This window comes from Nelusetta ayraudi, unplaced genomic scaffold (genome assembly GCF_046127955.1).
Source record: "Nelusetta ayraudi isolate G7.1 ecotype Tasmania unplaced genomic scaffold, CSIRO-AGI_Nayr_v1 ptg000026l, whole genome shotgun sequence".
NCBI classification, from domain to species: domain Eukaryota; kingdom Metazoa; phylum Chordata; class Actinopteri; order Tetraodontiformes; family Monacanthidae; genus Nelusetta; species Nelusetta ayraudi.
The window spans coordinates 1,354,097-1,376,746 of record NW_027466076.1 but is presented as its reverse complement, the minus strand read 5'-3'; the positions used below and the strand labels follow the sequence as shown (position 1 = coordinate 1,376,746).

Sequence of the window (22,650 nt, the reverse complement as noted above, 5' to 3'; positions counted from 1 at the left end):
TTCTAATCGTGCTAGCTTGCGTCACTAGCTGTTCTAACCCGCAACGCTAGCCGTGCTAGCTGCGTCGCTAGTGCCACTCAGCCGCAAACATGACGACGCGTGATCCAAAAAAATCTCCAACAAACGACAAAACGGTGAAACAACGTCAAAACCTCGACACTGAACCTGTGCCCTGACGACAACGTGCAGGAGGGGGAGGAGTCCGAGGAGTCCGACGCCGCTTTATCTCCCTGCCGGCTATTTTTCGCTCGTTTGCAGCTGCCGCTTTAATTTGGCCTTTGCAGCAACTTTCCTGTTTGTGAAAGCGTGGATGTGGAATTCTTCACGGCACTCCAGTTGAAACCCAATCGCTGCTCGTTCCAGGGGGGCTGGGGGGGGGGGGGGAGACAAGAGGGTTAGTGGGGGAGTTTAGTCTGGGGGTTGGTGTGTGTGGGGGGGTGTCCTGGGTGAGGATCAGCCTTCATGATCTTCACTGATCCTCTTTAACAACCACGCTTTTATTAGAAGTTTTTTTCACTGGGATTATAGAAAAACAAGGTACTTTATTAAATAAAATTAAAAAAAAAGGATTTCTCAAAATCATAGAACTGCTCCGATGAAAATGATGCACATACACATTCACACATACACACATGCTAACAAAAATAAATAAAGAAGAAGAAGAAGAAGACAGGATGGAGGTTCAGAGGAAGACCAGTAGAGAACTGTGGATGTCAGAGGACTTGAAGTCAAGAGTCAGACGGAGGCGGCTGATTGGCTGTGAAGGAAAGAGTCCAGAAGACAGAGCAGCAGTCTTCTGGACTGTCCTCCTCCTCCAGCTGGGTCCCTGCCTGGAGGCGTCCAAAAGGGAAAAATACAACAACGAAAAACAACAACAACAACAACAACAACAACACTAAGGGAGGTTTGGAGGCGCCACAGACGGCGGCTAACTGCTAACAGCAATTAGCAGCTGGTCAAATGAAAGGAAAACAGGGAGGACGAGTGAAAAATCGCAGGGACACGGGTCAGACAGAAGGTTCTGAGGGACAGGGAGAAGCCCAGAGGATCGACAGAACCATCACAATCTTCGGGAAGTGCTGTCAGAACCTTCAGAAACTTTCAGAACCATAAGAAGTAACATGAAAACCTTCAGAAACCATCAGAACCAACAGAAACCATCAGAACCTTCAGAACCATTACAACCATCAGAACCTCCTGCTGCTGCCTTTTCGGTCAAAGCAGCCGCTCTTCAAAAATCCTCTTACTTTCAATTAAAGTCTAATTTAATGAACTCCTGGGCTCAGCGCTAACCACTGTAGCACCGACAGCTACAGGCTAACTGTGGTGGTTACGGCTAAAGCTAGCCTCAGCTAGCGTCAGGAATCCACAGGAACAAGATCGATCCATCTCTGAAACCTTTGGAAATTGTGAAAGACAAACTACAGCAATAAAAATGCATCAGTCTGAGCTGAGCGACTGCAGATATTTTAACCCGAGCCACATTTTTCTGTTTAGAGAAAGAATGAAAATCCTCGTACCACTGATTTAAACGTCGATATTGTTTTCCTTTCAAGGTCAGGGCGACGCCGCTGGTTGGCTGAGGCCCCGGGGTCGGGGAAACCTGCCAGTGGTCATTGTATGGTCGAGCGAGGCGTCGACGTCGGGGGGGGGGGCGCTGATACGAGACCATTTGGACGGCGGCAGGAATGTGACGTTGTGGACCACCAGGACGGAGGTGGCGCCGCCCGCAGGCCCCGCCAAGCCTTCCCATCTCGGCTGGAGGTCAACCAGTAACCCCCCCCCCCCCACCACCACCACCACCACTCCCTCCCCGCCCCCCCACTCCCAGCAGGAAGGCTGTGATCTCAGCTGAGGTCTGGGGGTGGCGAGGAGTTGGTGGTGGTGGTGGTGATTTTCGATACGTTTTTCGATGCTAGCAACCGCTAGCATCGAAAAACGTATTATTATTTACAATTATATATAAATATATATTTGTATATGTTTATATGTTAATATTTATATATGTATATGAATATATACTTATAGACCTGATCTGACATGTGCCTTGTGTGTATAAAAAAAAAATTCCTTCGTCGTCCTGGAAGAAGAAAATTCAAACATTCAACAGCACGTAAATGAGGACGACAACGACAACAACGGCAACATTAACATGAATCAAAGTTTTGTGTCCAATAACCGCAGGTTCGCCGAGGCCAGTTTGTCTCCTCCCACCTGCCGCCAGTTGATTGGACGCCTCCGCCGTCCGTCAGCCGAGGCCTCAGACGGGTTTAAAGGGTGACGGACCACACAGAGAGGACACACACACGTACACGCACACACATATGCAGCTACACACACACACACACACTTACACACAAACAGTTGCAGTGTAACCTGAGTGTCCTTAGTGGGGGTGCAGGGTGTGGGTTTGTGTGCGTGTGTGTGTGTGTGTGCTCATCAAAATATTAACAGAGTGTGTTACTGCTACTTGTGTGTCCAAGTATCTGTCTCTCTCTCTCCCTCCCTCCCTCACACACCCACACACACACACACACACTTGTAATAAATAACCAGTAGTTTCAGTGCCCAGCTGACCTCACTGCTTAGCCCGCTGTTTACAGCCTCCTGCTGAAGAAGCCGCAGCTCTGTCAGACCCTGCACGTGTTGCTGGAACAAGGCCGAAGGAGGAGGGAGTGTCAGGGGGCGGAGCCCACTCCTGGATGGGGGGTGTGGCCACTCACCTGGCAGAGGTATCGGCGCGCCCTCTGTGATGTCACAGAGGGCTCACGTTCCCATCAGCCCACCTGCTGCAACAACATCATTGTCGTTGTCATCATCAGAACAGTTTAGCGGCCACTCACCCTCTGTGGACCACGCGCACCTGTGTCGCCCTCAGGAAGAGTGAGGGACCCAGGGGCATTCTGGGTAATCGTTCTCCCTCCGGCCCCGCCCCCAGGAAGTGGAGGAGGAGAAGCAGGGGTGAGGGAGGGGGACAAGTTATCAGGCTGAGTGGTGCACAGGATGAAAAGTGGAAGGGCTAGCGAGCTCTTCACCTGAGAGTCACCCATCAAGATATCTTTTAGCTTAGCTTCACTGTTAGCGCCATTAGCATAGCAGCGAGACGGCCCAGCAGGCGCAGCTCCAGTGAAACAACATAGGAAACTGAGTGAAGAAAGTCACACAAACACCAGATACTGTTTCCTACAACTACCCACACACACACACACGCTCACACACACACACACACACACACACACACACACACACACACACACACACACACACACACACACACACACACAGATTTGTTCAGTCTTAGCTCACAATGAACCCTGCTGCTGCTGCTGTCTGCAGGGCCATAAATTAATCGACTGTGTGTGTGTGTGTGTGTGTGTGTGTGTGTGAGAGGCTGGTCTTGCTGTTGGTGGTTTACAGCAGGCAGCAGGTGTGAAGAACGACGCCTCTCCTGTCAGTCGGCACATTTTGGGTTTATTAAGTGCTTTGAGTGAGCGTGCACGTGTGCGTGTGTGTCCGTCACCCAGGAACTCAATTGAACTCCGTTCAACTGGGAACTCAGTTGCGTGCCGTGTGTTGTCCCCACACAGTAGCTGCTGTGTGCAGCCGTCATGTTCAGTGTTGTCATCAGAAGCCAGACAAATTTAATAAACAACAATAAACAAAAAAAAAACAACACATTTGGGTTTGTTTTTCTTATTATTTCCTATGATTATTATTATTACTATTGTTGTTGTTGTTGTTGTTGTTGTTGTTGTTGTTGTGGTTGTTATGTGAATAATAAAAATAAGAATAAGATAAGAATTTATAAGAACATTTACCTCCAATCAAAGGAGTCGGGTCCTCGGGACCGGTCAAATGATCCGGTGATGCTCGCGCTTTGATTTGTGGAGCCGCGTTGAAGGTGAATTTACGACGTGAACTGGATCTGCGAGACAGAGACGCTCCAGTCGGCTACAGACTCCTCGTCTTCCTCTGACCGGCTGCACTCAGCTGGAGTCGAGGCAGAGCTGGAAGAGAGCGGCATAGAAGTGGACAGGATAGAGTAGGATAGAACCGAATAACAGAAACTGGAGATAATAGAGTATAATAAAACATGACACAACGGAATAGAATGAAAGAGGTTTGAATAGGATAGAAGTGGATGTAATATATAATATAATAGGCTGTCATTTATAGAAAAGACTGGAGAGGATAAGAAATGATAGGAAAGAACTGGATAGAATAGAATAGGATATAATAGAACTAGATAGAATTGAATAGAGAATGATAGGGAAGATAATAGGGAAGAATATGACAGAACATAAATGAGAATATAATATATAAGAATATAATTGAATCGAATAAAATTGAATAGAAGAGACCCGAGTGGAAACTGATCAAATTGAATAGGACAGAACAGCAGAGAATGAAACTGGATAGAATGGATAAAGCAAACTGGGATAGAAGTCGATAGAATAGGGTAGAAAAAGACAAGCTAGAAATGATAAAACAGGATGGAATATAACTGGAACTCACTAGAACTGAAAAGGACAGAACAGAATAGAACCTGATAGAATAAAACAGGATAGAATAGAACAGAACATAAATTGATTGAATAGAACTGGACACACTCAACAGAATAGAATAGAAAGTGACTCCGGATGAATATTATGTGGAGGACTCGGTGGACGCAGCACGTCCAGGTCCGCCTGTCAGGCAACACTGGGGGGGGGGGGGGGGGGGGGGGGGGGTCGGGGTCTACAGCGGCTCCTTGTGGCGGCTCCCTGGGCACTGCAGCCTGCTGTTCGTGAAGGTCAGAGGAATCCCAGAGCGAGAACCGCGTTCGTTTTCAGTCACGTGTTTTATGAATTATGGCTAATTATTGAGGTCTGGAAGAAGGTCAAAGGTCGCAACATCAGTCTTCACCCATTTTCCCAGCATCCCTGCCCCCCCTCCCCCCCTCCTGTGTAACGTAAATAATGGCATATATTAAAAATGTGCATTTTAAAAATATAATATTTTTAAACATGTATTATAAATGGAATAAAAAAGGTTTCGTGTTGTCAAATGTGAACATTATCTTTGCATCTATGTAGGAATTGTTGAATCTGGATCCAGAGTTAGTTCGTTACAGATAATCCTGTAACAGAAAATTACACTGGTCATGTGATCGATATTCTCATTTTGAATTTGTTCTTTTTCATGCTCATTTCCCCCCACTTTTAAAAGATTTGAGCCTCCAAATCTTTTAAAACGATATTGTGTCCGAGGCAAAAAAAAAAAAAAGAGTCCAGAAAATCTCCAGATTTCCTGTGATTTTCTTCCCTTCTTTTTTTTAAAAAACAAAACAAAAAATTATTTTACAGTATTATTATTCCCGTGCACCCCCTGTTGGGTCTCCGTGAGGCATGAGGGGGTGACGTGTGTGTGTGTGTGGTGGTGGCGGCGGCGGCGGTGGGGGTAATTGTACCCTAATTACCGTGAAGTCGTAAACCCCTCCCGCCGCTCCGTGATTGGCCAGGCCCCGAGTGGACGTCAGCGAAGCGAGCCGCCCCCCAGCGGGCGTCCCAGGTATAAGACGATCCAGGTCAGCAGCTGAGGGACCAGAACCCAGTTTGACATTCCCCCAGAACCTCCTCAGCCTGTCGATGAGCTGCTCCTCCACCTCCTCCTCCTCCTCCTCCTCATCCTGCTGCTGCTGCTGCTGCTGCTGCTGCTGAAGGCTCCTCCTGTGGATTTCTCCTCCTCCTCCTCCTCCTTCTCGGACTGAATGATGGAGCTGTCGGATATCTCCTTCCCCATCCCCGCTGCCGATGACTTCTACGACGACCCGTGCTTCAACACCAGCGACATGCACTTCTTCGAGGACCTGGACCCCCGGCTGGTCCCTGTGGGCCTGCTCAAGCCGGACGACTCCTCCTCCAACACTTCCTCCTCGGCCTCCCCCTCGCCCTCGTCCACCTCCTCGTCCCCGTCGTCGTCGCACCACCACCACCACCACAACCACAACCACAGCCACAGCCACCTCCACCACCACCACCGCGCCGACACCGAGGACGACGAGCACGTGCGCGCGCCCAGCGGCCACCACCAGGCGGGCCGCTGCCTGCTGTGGGCCTGCAAGGCCTGCAAGCGCAAGACCACCAACGCGGACCGGCGCAAGGCGGCCACCATGCGGGAGCGCCGGCGGCTCAGCAAGGTCAACGACGCCTTCGAGACGCTGAAGCGCTGCACCAGCGCCAACCCCAACCAGCGGCTGCCCAAGGTGGAGATCCTGCGCAACGCCATCAGCTACATCGAGTCGCTGCAGGCGCTGCTGCGCGGCGGCGGCGGCCAGGACGACGGCTTCTACCCGGTGCTGGAGCACTACAGCGGGGATTCGGACGCGTCCAGCCCGCGCTCCAACTGCTCCGACGGCATGGTGAGTGCGGCAGCGGCGGCGATGCGCGTTTGTACGCGCCGGCAGACGCACCCTGGTCTCGTTTTGGATATTTTTTCCGTTTCATTTTCTATTTTGCTGCGACTTTTATACGTTTGCAGCCGCAGATGGGTGACATCGGCATTTAAAGTCATAGAAATTTTGATTTGAAATCAAATGTTGGGGCAACAGTGAACGGGGCAAACGAAATAAAACAAAAAAACAACAAAAAAGCACAACAGGAAAAAGAAATTACATAAATATTTCAAAACTAAATTATTCAAAAATCGCGAGATAAACACAAAGACACGTGTATTATAATGCTAGGTTTAATATTAAAATGCATCTTCTGCAATTTTTTTTTTAATGTTTTAAAAATCCGATTTTCATTCTCGAGATTTTATCTTTTTTTTTTTTTATCCTTTATCTTCCGTCAGAATTCCTCCGTGCCAAATGATTAAACTTCACAAATTTTACCAGCACTGTTAAATTCTTTCCTTTTTTCCCCCCTGTCGAATATTTGTTTGGTTTTTTTCTCTCGAAAATTTTATTATGATCCTTGTTTCATTAACACTTTGTGAAGTTGGTTTGTTATAATGAACCTTCTCTGCCTTTCCTCCGCAGACGGATTACAACGGACCCAGCTGTCAGTCCAAGAGGACAGGAAGTTACGACAGAAGCTCTTATTTCTCCGAGACCCCAAACGGTGAGAAATAGGAGGCGAAAACCATTATTATTATTATTATTATTATTATTATTATTATTATTATTATTATTATTACAAATCATGGTTGGATGTAATATTGTTAAAACAATCTGTGAGCCAAAGTAAAATCTAAACGAACCAGAAATGAAAGAAGATCAACTTCTAGCAATTAAATGAGAAAATCTGAGCCAAACTTTCGTATTATTATATATAATTTTCATTGATTTCGATTTTATTTGATTTAATTGTTAAAATCAAGTACGAATTTGTAGTTATTTTTTTTTTATCTCGACTTATTTCTAAAACTGAGTCTTATGAAACTAATATATATATATATATATATATATATATATATATATATATATATATATATATATATATATATATATATATATATATATATATATATATATATATACATATATATTAAAAAAAAAAAATCTTTTAAAATTATATCAGAATAATTTTGAACATTTTTGAACATAACAAATGAAGAAGGATGGTGGGATCCAAACCTTTCTCATACTATCTCTCTACAGGATATTTCCACGTCCCAGAACAGAAAACAGAAAAATAATCTCCCTTTATGTTCCGACCTGCAGGTGGTGTGAAGAGCGAGCGCAGCTCGGTGGTCTCCAGCCTGGACTGTCTGTCCAGCATCGTGGAGCGAATCTCCACCGACAGCGGCAGCCTGCTGCCCACGGCCGACTGCCCCGCTTCCCCGAGGCCCTCAGAGTCGGTCCCGGAGGCCCTGGAGGCCCCGGGACCGGTCCGGGACCCGTCGCCGACCGCCAGCCAGGACCCCAGCCTCATCTACCAGGTCCTGTAGACGGACGGAGGGCGTCCTTCCTCGGACACACAGCAGCCCCGCAGAGCAACACACATATTTTCAAAACTTAATTTTTCATTCCAAAAGAGTAATAATAATAATAATAATAATAATGACGAAAAATGACAAACTTTCAAATTGTTTGGCAGAAATGATCCCTCATTATAACCCCTCCCCTCCTTGAAGTTGCAACCACTGAATGCTGGGAAATGAAGTGTTAACAGGACAGAACATTCACAGCCACTCAGCCCAGTTCAGTCGTTGTCTGGACGAAACCGGACTCGCACGGATTTCCCTTCCAAATGAAACGAAAATCAAACACAAAAAAAATGGACGGAGGCGACAAAAAAAGAAGCAGAAAAGAAAATAGCCAGCGACCCTCCAAACATTCCTCCACTGCGTCCAGCCGACGGCCTGAAGGTCGAGGTCCGAGCTTCTCCCGGAACCGCCTGGACTCTCTGCCTCCCTCGCTGCAGCGGAGGACCATTTCCAGTTTGCTTGTGTACATAGAGTTGTAAATAAGAGCCGATTTGTTGCCACGAAAAGTATTATAATTATGTATTTAATGTACCCGTCGTTACGTGCTTCTGTTTGTTGTGGGAAAAAAATGTTAAACTTTATATTTATACGTCTGGAAAAATGAGTGACGGTCTGTTGAGGAATAAATGAAAATACTTATTTATACAAAACTGGCATGACTTGGCTTTTTTTTTTTTTGTTTGTTTGGGGTTTTTTTTAGATTTTCATTTTTCAATGAAAATAGTCACAGCGTCTCCGGCACCGAAGCTTTTCCAGCACTGAAGACATCGAATTTATGTTTTTTCTTCTTCTTCCTATTATTATTATTATTATTATTATTATTATTATTATTATTATTATTATTATTATTTATATAATAATACTACTACTACTAATAATAATAATAATAATAATTAAATAATCATAATGCTTGATGATGACAAAAAGACAGAACATTTCATTATTATTATTATTATTATTATTATTATTATTATTATTATTATTATTATTATTATTATTATTATTATTATTATTAGTTTACCTTCAGACTGGCACCAAAGTTGTCTTGCAACACAGGGTTACGCGGGGTCACCTGAGGAGCAGTAGGAAGTGGAATTTAGCAGATTATATTTACAAACTCTTCAGGCTTTTATTTTAAAAGCAACATGACATTTTATCGTTCCCTCCCCACGCTGACCAAAACAACTTATTTACCTTTTAAATTGGCTAAATTGACTTTGCATTCATTCATTTCAAAGTCATTTTTATTCTGCACACTTCTTCCCTCTGAAGCTTGTGTCACCAGATATTTCTTGGGTCTTCCGTTTATTTAAAAGTCTTTTTCCGGATGAGGCGCCCCCGTGGAAGCTACAACGGACTTAGCTGTGGCGCCCCAGTGTGGCCACCCCTTAGAACTGCATATATATCCGTGTCTTCACGGACAGCCAGCCATTTCCAACCCATGCCAAGACAACAAAGTAAGTGCTGCTAACAACAGTGTTGCTAACTGATGTCACACTGATGCTAATATTAGCCAGCTTGCTAACGCAGTGGAACAGAACGGTGGAAAGAATACTTTGAGCATGTCCTCAATCCTACCGACACACCTTCTGCGGAGGAAGCAGAGGCTTGGTGCCCAGAGGTTGTTGACTCATACAATACACCAAGCCGAAGCCACTCTGAAAAGGTGAAGAACCTTGTGTGCAGTTTACTCATCCAGTCCACGTGGGTTGTGATTTTGTTGATGAGGACCAGCACCTCTGAATCAGAACTGATTTAGAAGTGTTGGGTTAAACTCTCCGAGCTCTGGGTCATGACGGAAAGGACAAGATCTTGGATACAAGCAGTACAAATGGGTTTCCTCCGCAGGGAGGCAGGGCTCTCCCTGAGGAACTCTGTCACCCAGGAGGAGCTCAGAGTAGAACCGGGCATCTGTTTTGGATGGTAGCTGGACCCAGGGAGGTGTTTAGGACCTGTCCCACCAGGAGGAGACCCAGAGAGAGATCCAGGACCCTCTGGAGGGACAACGTCTTGCGGCTGGCCTTTAAGCACCTCAGGGATATAGCTGGAAGAAGTGTCAAGGGACAAGGAAGATCTGTGCTCAGATTGGGACCTGGCCCTGGAGAACACTGAGTGAGTGAGGGCCAGAAGAAGAGAGAGACAGAGAGAGAGAGGGAGAGAGAGAGAGAGAGAGAGAGAGAGAGAGAGAGAGAGAGAGAGAGAGAGAGGTCTTGTTAGCCCTGCTGTGTTAGCAGCTCCTCTGAGGCTGCAGTCACAGAGTGAATCTGAGGTGGATCCTGTTCTGCTGCACAGTGACAACAGGAAACCCCTTGTGGCTGTGGATCTCAGTGATCCACTATGGAATTGTGAACATGTGACTGAGATATTGGTTCTTCTCAGCAGTGAATCCATCGTCTCCATAAACAGTAAAAGTCTCTCTGATGGTGCGTTCAAGGACTGAGCTGTGAGTAGTGCCTCCTGCTGTCTCTTCTTCTCTCTACAGCTGAAAGTGATGTTAAGGGAGGATCAGAAGTGTGCTGAGGGTGCGGCGGCAGCCAGCGGTGGGTCCTCGGTTCCGTCTCGCTGGCTGGAAGTGCTGCCATTGCGAGGTGAGCAGAAAAATTGCAAAGTCAGCTTGTTTGATTAAATACCGATTGGCGAGCCACAATGAGATAAGCCACGGGCCACTTAAAATCAGTTGGCGGGCCGCATTTGGCTCGCGGGCCTCGCGTGCGTTTGGAGCATCCTTCCAATTTTAGTGTGTTGGGACAAAGCCTTCGCGCAGTGCTATGATGTAAGCGGCCTTCAAACGCAGGCTTCGGAGGATTCAAACCCTGAATTGAGACACAGCCACAGCCTTGGCCCCTCCACCTGTTTGCTGAGACTCTACACAACATCAGGACACTGAATGTTTCAACATCACCCCTCTTTATGACTGGACTTCAATGTTATATTTTTGAGGGCCACGTTTGGCGCTCTCTATACCACAACAACAGTGCTAACCACTGCGTCGCCCTCCAGTAAAATAATAGTTGCCAAACCCACCCTCCACCTCTCTCTTTTTTCACCTTCTTCTCCCTCTGTGTGTGTGTGTGCGAAAAATGCCACACAGAGTCAAAGCTTATCTTGACTAAAGGGGGGAACTCAGTAAATCCGGCAGGTTTGTACAAAGTACAGAGCCTGTTGAAGACGAGCAGGATTTCGTTAGAAGAAGTTGTTGAAGCTATTTTTCTCTTCTTATTCTATTTTCGATGAAGACTCTTTTTCCAAGCTCCTCCCCTCCAAGACTTTTTCCCCCGGGACGTTCTCCCTCTGCTGGGGGCCATGGTGGAAAATCCCTCACATGACCTGCAAACACCTCTGATGTCATCTCTCGTCTGTTTGTCAGGTCACAGAGTCGCGTCGCTGACCACTGATCCACTGTTTGATCTACAACTCTGATTGGGCAACCGGGACTGGTTTTTATTTTTGCTTTGTGTGCTTTGCAGAACAGTTTAATATCCTTTCACTGGCTCATCAGCCAATCGCAGACGTGGGACGTTATGCTACTGCTCCATAAAGATAGTGCGATTCATTTCAATAAAGTGTATTACCTTGCTTCCCGTTTTGGACCCAACTCCTTATCTGTGCTTATCACATTTTATTGTTGTAACCTGATGGTGTTATGTGTGGGCAGACAGTGTGTGTGTGTGTGTGCGTGTGTGTGTGTGTGTGTGTGTGTGTGTGTGTGTGTGAGAGATTTTCCTTCTTCTTCCTCTAATTCTTATTCTTATTCTCATAAGTGCGCTTGTGTTGTATCTGCTTTAAAGTTTTATTTGGAAAATATTTGAATAAAAATTTAATGTGTTTTCTGAAATCTGCCGTTGATTTACTGGATCAATAAATGACCCAGTAAATTAACTGCAGATTGATTGATTAAATCAATCTAATGTTTTTAGTTTTCTCCTGACGGGAAGAAAAACAAAGGTTCTTTATTCATATGCTGGTGCATTAGTCAGCCTTCAAACCAGTCCAGTCCAAATTAAAACAAACAAAACAAAAATGTTCTCAATGTATATATTTTAAAGTTATATCAAGTCAAAACAAATCTTAATGTATATTATTTAAATTGTTTTTCAGTTTTCTTTCAGTTTTCTTGCAAGTGTTACACCTTGAACTCAGTGAGCTGACTTGAAATGATGACGCTTTAAAAGAAGGCAGTGGTTCAGGCAGGAAAGGTCCGAATTTTTACAGTTTAATTGAATTAGTTGGTCGTTATCACGCAGACAAACAGCCGAGTGGCTCCAAATCAAACAACGGCTCTCGTCACCCCTCCCCTTTGGTTGGGGGGAGGAGAGGTTCTAATGATTCACGGGTGTCAGGACAACCTTTGACACAGCCTCCGTCCGCAGTGCACGCTGGGTAAGAGGCTGAGCGAGAGCGAGCGCAGTTATGACAGAAACCGGTTGGGTCACTTTTGGGAGCTGAGTGAAAGAGACGCTGCGGCCGAAAGGTAAGACTGCCGTCAGAACACAACTGGCAGGGCCTGGGGGTTAGGGGCGGGGTTCCAGTGGGTTCCAGCGGGTCCCGGGGCATTTGATCCGTGCAGCATCAATTTCTGTAAATCTCTTTTGGAGATTAATAAAGTATTCATCTATATATCTATCGAAAGAAGTAGAAAAAGTTCCAGAAATTCCTGTTCCAAAGATTATCTGTACAGATTTCATTCAGGGGGCGGGGGCTAGGCTTCAATTTGCTCCAAAATTGTGGATTTTTTTTTCTTTAAAGATCTACACTTATGTTGCACGTCCATTTAATTTTCTCTGCTAGCCCCACTTAAAGTGTGCTGTGTCGGCTGATCTTGCTTTTGCCCTGAGCTGCAGACGGGTGTCTCTTCTCCCTGTGTGATGGAGGCAGGCAGAGGCGGGGGGGGGGGATTGAGATTTGAGAGAGATTTGAGGGACCTCTTCATGCCATGTGCCCTTCAGTGGAAGACAGAGGTCACAGAGTGGAAGTCCAGACTGACTGACCTCGCCTGTCCGCAGGGAACCATGGCAGCGGTGACAGAGCCCGGCCCCCTGACCACTCACGTCCTCAACACGGCCGACGGCATCCCGGCGGCCAGGATGGCCCTCAGCCTGCACCGCCTCGACTCCAGGCTGGTAGTCTGGAACCTGCTGAGTGTTGGGTAACTTCTTCTGCTTCCTCCACTGGTCTCCACTTGTCCCCACCTACTTTCTCAACACATCTTGTATGCTCATTTAAACCCGCTTCCCTTCAGAAAAGTGATGATAAGCCGGTTCAGAGAGCTGAATCTTTTAGGAGAATAGTGGGAGTCAGCTCCAGTGTGTGTGTGTGTGTGTGTGTGTGTGTTGATGATCTGGGGATTTCTGTGCTGCAGACAAAAGTGCAGATTGTTTGTTGAGAAGGTTATTTCTCAGGATGACAACCGTTAATGATTCCTTGCCTCGGTTCGGCCGCTCAGCAGTTTAATGATTTTCAGGACGACCAATGAAGACGGCCGCTGTCCAGGATTAGTCAGCCGCCAAGCCTTCATCCCCGGCATGTACAAGCTGCGCTTTGAGACTGGCTCGTACTGGGAGGAGCTCGGTTGTAGCTGCTTCCACCCATACGTGGAGGTGAGATCCAGGAAATGTTGCATTACGAGTGTCATTGTTTATTTACAGTGAGTGTGAATGATAAAGTACTTTGAATTGTTGAGCGTATAAGCATTTTCAGCATGTCTGGATTAAAACAAGTAATGTATGCCTGAATATTTTTTAAACACTTACGTGATTTTTTTTTTTTTAACATTCTTATGTTGCATATACGTTTTAAATCCTGGATGTTAATTTTTATATGGAGAATACTTTGTTTTCATGTGTGTGTGTGTGTGTGTGTGTGTGTGTGTGTGTGTGTGTGTGTGTGTGTGTGTGTAGGTTGTGTTTACCATCAGTGACGCGGAGCAGAGATTCCACATCCCCTTGCTGCTGAGTCGCTTCTCCTACAGCACCTACAGGGGGAGCTGAAGGCCACTTTTTGGTTGTTGTTTAATTCTAAATGTATATTTTCTATTTTGAATTGACATTTAGCATCATGTCCCATGTTTGTACAAACCAGACTGCGCACTGAAAATAAACTTAGAGGGGAAAGTGACTGACGTGACTATTACAATATTTTTGTTTCTATGTGATGCTTGTTTTATGTCTATGCTTTTTCCAAGAGTCTCAACACAAGTTTATGATTATTTGATACATCCGATCAGGCAACCTGAACCTTAAAAGGTTAACGAAAACGGACCAGTTATCAATAAAAAATATAAACGTTAAAGTTTATTTAAAAAAAAGAAAAACAAGATCAAGATGGTACAAAACCATATTGGTTAAACTTCTTTCTACTTTCACTGAAGTTAAAAGTGGTGCAAGAAGGATGGATCGTCGGAAAGAAACCAAAACGCACAGTCACCCCGTGTTTTGGTAACAGTTACATGAGATTAGACCGTCTCCGTCTTAGCCAATCAGAAACGACTCGTGCAGTTAAGCCCCAGGGCGCCCGTGTGTGTTGCCTCTGTTGTATAGAGTCGACTAGAAATAATTGGCCAAGTTTACATTCTTCAAAATCAAACAGGCTTATCTTTTCACCCTTCAATAAATACAGCTTCACAGTACTTTCTTGCCATCTTTCAATAAACCTGTCAAAAGTCCTGTGGTTTTCGGACAGGCACCTACAAAGGCAGCCCCCACGGCACGTGACGTCATTCTCCCGTTGACATTTCACGCTGTTGCTCCGACTCAATAACACCTGCGTGTGCAACGCAGGATGAGCCCCGGCGGGACGAGCTAAAGGTTCGACGTTGTGTTTGGCGTGGCACCGGGGAGGATGGTTCAGCTGCTGAGGCTTCTGTCGGCGGCCGTCCTGCCGCTCTGCCGGGCTGCGGGAACCCGAGCCCGGCTCTCCACGGCGACGGCTGCTCGGCTCCTCGCTGCCGGGTACCGGAGCTACGCTGCCCCGGTGAGTGGGGTTGGCTCCCCGCCGCAGCCGCTGACATGTTGTCTGTCAAATTAATTTATTTGTTTATAGAAAAAGAAAAGAGTCGCGTAGTTCTCCTACCGACCTCAGCCTTCCTGTACTTGTGTCTGGAGGTCATGTTCAGTGAGGTTTGATGCCGCTGAAAGAAGCTCGAGAGCCGTCCGTCACCTGACCTGCCGCCGTTACAAAACCACTTACTTTTGGAGTTGTTTGCGTCCCAGCTGCGTCTAATTCACCGCAGCTGTAAGCACGTCGAATTATCCGCTGGCTTTCACGGCGGGTTTTCATTCGGGTTGGAGATCATATGCCTCAAATAATCTTTTTGGTTTTCCATAAATGACTTTGAAACGCTTTGTAATAGTGAGCGACGGTCAGTTTTTCGTCTCAAGAGGGACTTTAGAGTTTTGTTGTCCTTAGTTGTATGTATGTTTAAAAAAATGGTGGGGTGTTCAGTTTTCTAAATTAAAGTAAAATATAAAATTATGAAATTGAAATTTCATAGATCGGAAGACATCATGTTATGTGACCAGGTGACCACGTGACCCTGTGAGTCCTACTCCACAGCTGTTGGCCACTGGACCAATAAGACGCTGATTTCATTGTGTGACTGGGAAACAGGTCATCATCGCTCATATTCACAATCTCTCGTTTGATATTAACATTTTATTGAAGTTCCACTATTTCTCATGGAGTTGCCAGAAGCTAACATGCTCGTCAGTGTTTTGTTTGTCGGCACCAGTCGAAGCTGGTGACAACTTGTGTGTCAGCAGAGTGACTTTTATTCCCTCCGCTGGTTCTGATCTCTCCCAGAGTGTGTGTCGCACTCCAGTCAACTTCCTGTCCTGCAGAAGGTTCCAGTTGGCTCAGCGGCGGCTCTTCGCCTCCGGCCCGAAAGGTGTGTGAGTGTGTGTGTGTTGTGTATCAAGTTAGTTGAAGTTGTGTAGGAATCAGAGGTGAGGAAGTTCGCTGTGTTTCTAGATGGAAAAGGGGGAGGAGGAAAGAAAGGAGGAGGAGCCAAGGACTGGTGGAGCCGTCTGCAAAAGGTCAGTCCAGTGTTGGATTTTTTTTTGGGTCAATTTGTCTGAACTCATGGATCAGGTTGATGTTGTTTTTCTTCTTGTTTTTTTTCTGAAAATGAGAGAATTTTAAATAATTTGACGACGCTTCCCGCTGTGACTCTGCAGGGGGACGTCCCCTGGGATGAGAAGGACTTCCGCTACCTGGCGGTGACGGCGGCCGGCCTGGGCTCGGTTCTGCTCTACCTCTATTTCAGGGACAACGGCAGAGAGATCAGCTGGAAGGACTTTGTCCATCGCTACATCAGCAGAGGAGTGGTGAGGAGCGGGAGGGCTTGAGTGCGAGTCGCACGGGTCCGAGCGCGGAGCTGAAAGTGTGCGCGTGTGTCTCCAGGTGGACCGGCTGGAGGTCGTCAACAAGCAGTACGTCCGGGTCATCCTGGTGCCGGGAGCCGACGCTGACACGGTGAGAGGGAACGTGGCAAGATGATAAAAAGGGGCCTAAAAAAAAGAGGAAAACATCAAGAAAGGTTGTTTCAAGGTCACTCGCGCCGCATGCTAACCTGCTGACCACCAACTCGATCTGCCAGTCCTGTGACTCGAGCACTATTTAATGGAGAGTCCTGCCAGCAGGGTCGCAGCCGCATGGAGGCCAGTGGTGGGCGTGGCCACTCTCGGGCCATCCCACAGTGGGAATGGGGGGCAGTTTGACAAAACGTCTCTCTTGCTTCCACACGACAGCATCTCAAGCCATAATATCTTTGTTGATTGATGTACTACGGAGTCCCAGACATGAAATGCGGGGGGGTGCTGATTCGTCCCCATTAAAATATTAATTTGTTCCTGCAAAATATTAATTTGTGGGAACAAATTCTCATATTTGGCCCATTTTTTAATTTTAACATGTATTTCTAACTTGATGATTGGCTGTATTTTGTTCTTGGTGGAAACACTCAAAGATGGAAATGTAATGTAATCCTGACCCCTGACCTGGGCACAGTGGGAACCAGCTGATGTAGTATGGTTAACAGGCCGACTGTTAGAAGGTCACACTGACGACATTGAGTAAATACAAACAACTACAGCGACAATCAGGATGATTAAAAACAGTCACGTAGATGTTTTCAGGCATCGACTTGCTGGCCTCCTGTGTGAGACACTAAAGAAAGAAAGTAGCCCTGCTGGTTGCCAGTCCATTAGCCAGTCGTTACTCAAACCAACTGAAGCGCTGCCCTGCTGGTGTTGCAGAGCTACGTGTGGTTCAACATCGGCAGCGTGGACTCCTTCGAGAGGAACCTGGAGACGGCGCACGCCGAGCTGGGCCTGGAGCCGTCGCACCGGCCCGCCGTCGTCTACAGCAGCGAGAGCGACGGGTGGGTGTCCCCGTTCTTCCCGGTCGGTCCCCCCTCGGCGACCTTTGACCCTCCCTCACTCCCTCCCTCCTCTGTGTCCGCAGCTCCTTCCTGCTCAGCCTGATCCCCACCGTGCTGCTCATTGGCTTCCTGCTCCTCACGCTGCGGCGGGGGCCCATGGGCGGCGGCCCCGGCGGCGGCAGGGGCGGCCCCTTCAGCATGAGCGAGTCCACGGCCAAGATGATGAAGGACAACATCGAGGTCAAGTTCCGCGACGTGGCCGGCTGCGAGGAGGCCAAGCTGGAGATCCTGGAGTTTGTCAACTTCCTGAAGAACCCGCAGCAGTACCAGGACCTGGGCGCCAAGATCCCCAAGGTGACCGCGCCCCCTTCTGGTCGCAAGTGTTGTGTGCGTCCTGCCGAACGCTGGGCGTGTGTCCAGGGAGCCAATCAGGAGCAGATGAAAGGCCTTCAGTGCCTTCAACGCCTTTAGTTCTCTGCGCTCCTTCATTGTCAGTCAGTCGGTCAACTTTTATTTCGTAAAGCTGCGTTCAGACTGCAGGCGAATCTGATTCAAATCTGATTTTCAGGGGTGACCGTCCACACTGTTTTTTTTTCGCAAGTGTCCAAATTTCATGTGGCTCTGTTCACACTGGGCCACATTATTGACCCATCTGACAGGCTGCTGTAGCAACGGCGTCGGAGCCGAGGCGTCGTCCAGCGTAGCGTGCAGTGCGTGACGTCATGTCTCTGCGACAGCGCCACTTGTTGTGATGCACGGCCTGGAGCCTGGCTTGAATGGAGCTATGGAGCCATCTGCTTTTACCGTTTGGGTGAAAAGGAAAATGGAAAAAAAAATTAAGTGTGGGATAAAAGTAGTCGGTGGCAGACTGGCCAACATGAGTTCCAATGAAATATTCAGGAAGCTCTCGTTATTTAAGTGTGTGCGTGTGTGTGTGTGTACATCATATACACACACATGTTCATCCACATGTCTAAATATTGTATGCGTGCGTGTCTGCAGGGCGCGGTGCTTTCCGGACCCCCCGGCACGGGGAAGACCCTCCTGGCCAAGGCCACGGCCGGCGAGGCCAACGTCCCCTTCATCACCGTCAACGGCTCGGAGTTCCTGGAGATGTTTGTGGGCGTGGGCCCCGCCCGGGTGAGGGACATGTTCTCCATGGCGAGGAAGAACGCCCCCTGCATCCTCTTCATCGACGAGATCGACGCCGTGGGCAGGAAGAGGGGCGGGGGCAACTTCGGCGGGCAGAGCGAGCAGGAGAACACGCTGAACCAGCTGCTGGTGGAGATGGACGGTGAGAGCAGCGCCACCTGGACCTTCTCACACTGTCTGGAGTGTCTGGCGCTCATCCTCTCCTCCTCCTGCTCCTGCTCATCCTTCTTCTCCCTCTCTACTTCCACCTCCTTCTCCTCTACCTCATTTCTCCTCCTCTTCCTGCCCTTCTTATTCTTCTGCCTCCTCCTCCTCCTCCTCCTCCTCCACCACCGATGCCTCTTGCTCCTCCTCTTTCTCCTCCTGCTTTTCCTCCTCTTTCACCTCCACCTTTTTCTCCTTCTCCCCTTCCTCCTCCTCTTTTCTCCTCTCTCCTCCTCCTCTTACTCTCCCTTATCCTCCTCCTACTCTCTCTCCTTCTCCTCCATCTTTTAATCCTCTTCTTTCTCCTCTTCCTCTTTCTCCTCCTCCCTCCACTCCTCCACCTTCACCCCCCCTCCTCCTCTTTCTACTGTCTCTTCCTCCTCTTTCTCCTCCTCGTCCTCATCAATTGTTTTGTTTTTTCTCCTTCTTCTTCAAACGCAGGTTTCAACACGGCCACCAACGTGGTGGTCCTGGCTGGGACCAACAGACCCGACATCCTGGATCCGGCCCTGATGAGGCCGGGTCGCTTTGACAGACAGATCTACATCGGTACGGAACGCGACCCACCAGCATCTTCACCCGCTGCCCTGGCTTCAGAGCTGACGGTCTCCCCCCCCCCCCCACCCGACTCTCTCTCACCGGACCTCAGGTCCTCCAGACATCAAGGGCCGGGCCTCCATCTTCAAGGTCCACCTGCGGCCGATCAAACTGGACCCCAGCATGGATAAGGACGCGCTGGCCAGGAGGATGGCGGCGGCCACGCCCGGATTCACCGGTAGGTCTCAGCTGCCGCTGTTGTGGCTGCAGCCAGCAGAGGGTGCCGGTGAGCTCTGACGTCTAACGCCGCTGTTGTCGTCGTCTTCATTGTCAATCAGGGGCCGACATCGCCAACGTGTGCAACGAGGCGGCGTTGATCGCCGCCCGACACCTGGACGCCGCCGTCAACGGCAAACACTTTGAGCAGGCCATCGACCGCGTCATCGGAGGTGGGTGCCCTGACCAACCCCTGACTAACCCCTCCCCCGCTCGGGCCAACCTCCAATGACGTCACTCTGATGCAATCCCCCCCCCGCTGCTCCCTGGTTGTGGTCCAGGTCTGGAGAAGAAGACGCAGGTCCTGCAGCCCACCGAGAAGAAGACGGTGGCCTATCACGAGGCCGGCCACGCCGTGGTGGGCTGGTTCCTGCAGCACGCCGACCCCCTGCTGAAGGTCAGGAGGTCACACACACCCATGCACTCACTCCATTTAGCAAGGAAACAGCGAAGCAGTTACCAGTCGTCCTCTGTCCTTCTCCTCTGATTGGTTTTTTTATTTTCAATCTTTCTTTCTTGAGCTGTTTGTATTTGGCATTGCTTTAGAATGTTAATAAGTTGTTGTGAATGTGAATTTCTCTTTTTGTCCCGCTCTGTCTCTTTCTCGGTTTGTCTCTCTCTGTCCCTCTCGCTCGCTCGCTCTCTCTCTCTCTCTCTCTCTCTCTCTCTCTCTCTCTCTCTCTCTTTCCCCCTCCCTCCGTGTGTCCTGGTCCCCAGGTGTCGATCATCCCGCGGGGGAAGGGTCTGGGTTACGCCCAGTACCTGCCCAGGGAGCAGTACCTGTACAGCCGGGAGCAGCTCTTCGACAGGATGTGCATGATGCTGGGGGGCCGCGTGGCCGAGGAGGTCTTCTTCGGCCGCGTCACCACCGGCGCCCAGGACGACCTCAGGAAGGTCACGCAGTCGGCCTACGCCCAGGTACCCCCCCCCCCCCCCCCACACACACACACACACACACACACACACACACACACACGTGCAGGCCATGTCATCTTCACCGCCGCTGTCGCTGTTGTTGCGCCCGTCTCGGCCTGCAGGTGGTGCAGTTTGGCATGAGCGACAAGGTGGGCCAGGTGTCGTTCGACCTGCCACGGCAGGGCGAGGTGGTCACGGAGAAGCCTTACAGCGAGGCCACGGCCGAGCTCATCGACCAGGAGGTCCGAGATCTGGTGGAGCGAGCGTACGCCGCCACCAGGCAGCTCGTCCAGGACAAGAAGCCCCTAGTGGACAAGGTGAGGCGCTGCAGGTCATCGCGACATGGCTGATTGTTCACCTGATTTTGTTTAATTTAAATTAGTTTATTTTCTAATTATAATATTCTTTTACCATAATATCATGTTTCGTTTTTTTTATTTACTGTATTTTCCGGACTGTAAGTCACACTTTTTTTTCTTCTTAGTTTGGCTTCTCATGCGACTCATGCTCAGGTGTGACTTGCATATTAAAATATATCATTTCACATTGTTTTAAATGCTAATTCACACTGACTGACACGACCAAGGAGTAAACATTAGCTACAGCCATGAGAGGGCGCTCTAGGCTTGTGACAACTCCTGTACCACTGAAAATTAATTTAAACATTAAGAAAGAAAAGAAAATCCTATTCTGCAGATTGCAAGCTGCAGGTAGTAAAATGTGCAGCCGGAATTTACAATCGAGCTGCAGAAAGAAAGTTTTGAGTGATTGAGAAATTTGTGAGGGACTGGCGAAGAAGCGGAGGTTCCTCTTGTTGCACTGAAGAAAACTAAAAATAATCGCAGGCCTAAACACAAGATGGGCAGAGCTGGATGAACGGGTTCAGATGGCTGCTTGAACGACGTGCTGTGTCCTATTCAGCCTGTTGTTCTTTATTTATATCTATATTTATATTTCTGAAAAAAACAAGAAAATCTCAAAATAACTCATTTTCAGTTTTTTTTTTCTTTATTGAAAAATGGGGTAGGTGCTTATGGGGGCGTAAACCTGTCTGTTAACGATGTCATGTGACGTGGTGCGGCCAGGTGGGGAGCCGCCTCCTGGAGAAGGAGGTGCTGGACAAGGCTGACATGCTGGAGCTTCTGGGCCCGCGGCCCTTCCAGGAGAAATCCACCTACGAGGAGTTTGTGGAGGGAACCGGCAGCTTCGAGGAGGACACCAGCCTGCCGCAGGGCCTCCAGGACTGGAACCAGGAGAGGGGGGGCGGCGCCGAGGACGCGGCCGAGGCTCAGGAGAAGCAGCAGGCTGTCTGAGGGGCGCCGCTGCCTTCTCACCAACACCGCCCCCCGCCCCCACCCGGTGGCCGCCGCTCGCCACTGCAGCAGCAAAAGGAGTGACTCTTCTTCTGCCAGTGTTTCAGAGGGGCGGGGGCGTGGAGGCTCCTCCCACGCCGATGTACCGATGTAGACGCCCAAACCAAGAGACCAACCGTTAAACGTTCCTGAACGCCGGCTGAAGCGTTTCCACAGCGCAGAAAGACTGATTTGAATTTGTATTTATTCTAGGAAGCAAAAGAAAATGAATTTTTAAAGTGTGGGTTTTTTTTTGTTTGTTTTTTTTTAAAGAATTTTAATATTTTTGATCCGACTTGAAGTAAAATTATAGTTTTGGAATTTTTTTTTTTTTTTAAACAGATTATCAGGTTACTGCTGGACTCTCTGTCAGTTTTTAGACTTTTTACCACAACAGGAAGCTGCTTGTTCACCAGCCGAGTGATGACGAAGGATTTTCTGATTCAGTCTCTGAGTGAAACCTTTTCAATGTCCTCCTCCGACCGACTGACTGATGAAATGTCAAACGCCACCTCCTCTACCATGACGGAGACCACATCCTGTCTTTTGTTGGTGCTTTTCTGCTGACTGATTAAACACCATGTGTCCACACACTGTCCTGTTGCTTGTTGTTCCTTCCTGATACTCCAGCAGTTGAGGGGGTCGGCCTGGCTCCGCCCACCGTCCAATCACGGGCGTCGCTGGTGAACTTGGCAGCTCTGAACTGAATTGATTGGCCATTTGCTGCAGGGAGAGTTTAAACTCCACAGGTGTTGAAATGGAACTCGCCATTGAGTGTGCAGGGAGTGCATGACGCTGCCAATCTTATCAATTTAACCAACCCATCAATGCAAAATAACAGTGTTTTTCTAAAGACTTTTTTGAAGA

At 48.2% G+C, this 22,650-nt stretch overlaps 3 protein-coding genes and 1 long non-coding RNA gene across 4 annotated transcripts; 3 read left to right on the top strand and 1 right to left on the bottom strand.

Annotated features, from left to right (window-relative positions):
* Positions 1-5,572: 5,572 nt before the first annotated feature.
* On the top strand, positions 5,573-8,621 carry myod1 (myogenic differentiation 1). Its single transcript, XM_076028795.1, has 3 exons — positions 5,573-6,400; positions 7,022-7,103; positions 7,706-8,621. The coding sequence occupies exons 1-3, from the start codon at positions 5,750-5,752 to the stop codon at positions 7,930-7,932; spliced, it is 960 nt and encodes a 319-aa protein (XP_075884910.1). The 5' UTR covers positions 5,573-5,749; the 3' UTR covers positions 7,933-8,621.
* A 3,547-nt stretch (positions 8,622-12,168) lies between these two features.
* On the bottom strand, positions 12,169-14,004 carry LOC142890045 (uncharacterized). The gene is made up of 3 exons (XR_012927039.1): positions 13,880-14,004; positions 12,960-13,185; positions 12,169-12,829 (listed from the first exon to the last, which is right to left on the bottom strand). It is a non-coding gene; the product is annotated as an uncharacterized LOC142890045 (long non-coding RNA).
* LOC142890044 (5-hydroxyisourate hydrolase-like) lies at positions 12,981-14,085 on the top strand. Its single transcript, XM_076028794.1, has 3 exons — positions 12,981-13,117; positions 13,433-13,568; positions 13,869-14,085. Exons 1-3 carry the CDS (start codon positions 12,981-12,983, stop codon positions 13,956-13,958), a joined length of 363 nt encoding a protein of 120 aa, XP_075884909.1. The 3' UTR covers positions 13,959-14,085.
* A 611-nt stretch (positions 14,086-14,696) lies between these two features.
* afg3l1 (AFG3-like AAA ATPase 1) lies at positions 14,697-22,374 on the top strand. Its single transcript, XM_076028792.1, has 15 exons — positions 14,697-14,940; positions 15,769-15,853; positions 15,937-16,001; positions 16,143-16,292; positions 16,369-16,440; positions 17,223-17,347; positions 17,431-17,701; positions 18,350-18,641; positions 19,145-19,252; positions 19,353-19,478; positions 19,579-19,689; positions 19,798-19,913; positions 20,234-20,434; positions 20,554-20,748; positions 21,517-22,374. The coding sequence occupies exons 1-15, from the start codon at positions 14,809-14,811 to the stop codon at positions 21,742-21,744; spliced, it is 2,277 nt and encodes a 758-aa protein (XP_075884907.1). The 5' UTR covers positions 14,697-14,808; the 3' UTR covers positions 21,745-22,374.
* The last annotated feature ends 276 nt before the right edge of the window (positions 22,375-22,650 follow it).

Excerpts from the sequence above, each read along its gene's own strand:
- myod1 (XM_076028795.1), top strand. The coding sequence starts at position 5,750 with ATGATGGAGCTGTCGGATATCTCCTTCCCCATCCCCGCTGCCGATGAC. Across the intron at positions 6,401-7,021 it reads CCAACTGCTCCGACGGCATG|ACGGATTACAACGGACCCAG; the intron begins GTGAGTGCGGCA and ends TTTCCTCCGCAG. Across the intron at positions 7,104-7,705 it reads TTTCTCCGAGACCCCAAACG|GTGGTGTGAAGAGCGAGCGC; the intron begins GTGAGAAATAGG and ends TCCGACCTGCAG.
- LOC142890044 (XM_076028794.1), top strand. The coding sequence starts at position 12,981 with ATGGCAGCGGTGACAGAGCCCGGCCCCCTGACCACTCACGTCCTCAAC. Across the intron at positions 13,118-13,432 it reads TGGAACCTGCTGAGTGTTGG|GACGACCAATGAAGACGGCC; the intron begins GTAACTTCTTCT and ends AATGATTTTCAG. Across the intron at positions 13,569-13,868 it reads GCTTCCACCCATACGTGGAG|GTTGTGTTTACCATCAGTGA; the intron begins GTGAGATCCAGG and ends GTGTGTGTGTAG.
- afg3l1 (XM_076028792.1), top strand. The coding sequence starts at position 14,809 with ATGGTTCAGCTGCTGAGGCTTCTGTCGGCGGCCGTCCTGCCGCTCTGC. Across the intron at positions 15,854-15,936 it reads CTTCGCCTCCGGCCCGAAAG|ATGGAAAAGGGGGAGGAGGA; the intron begins GTGTGTGAGTGT and ends CTGTGTTTCTAG. Across the intron at positions 17,348-17,430 it reads TACAGCAGCGAGAGCGACGG|CTCCTTCCTGCTCAGCCTGA; the intron begins GTGGGTGTCCCC and ends CTGTGTCCGCAG.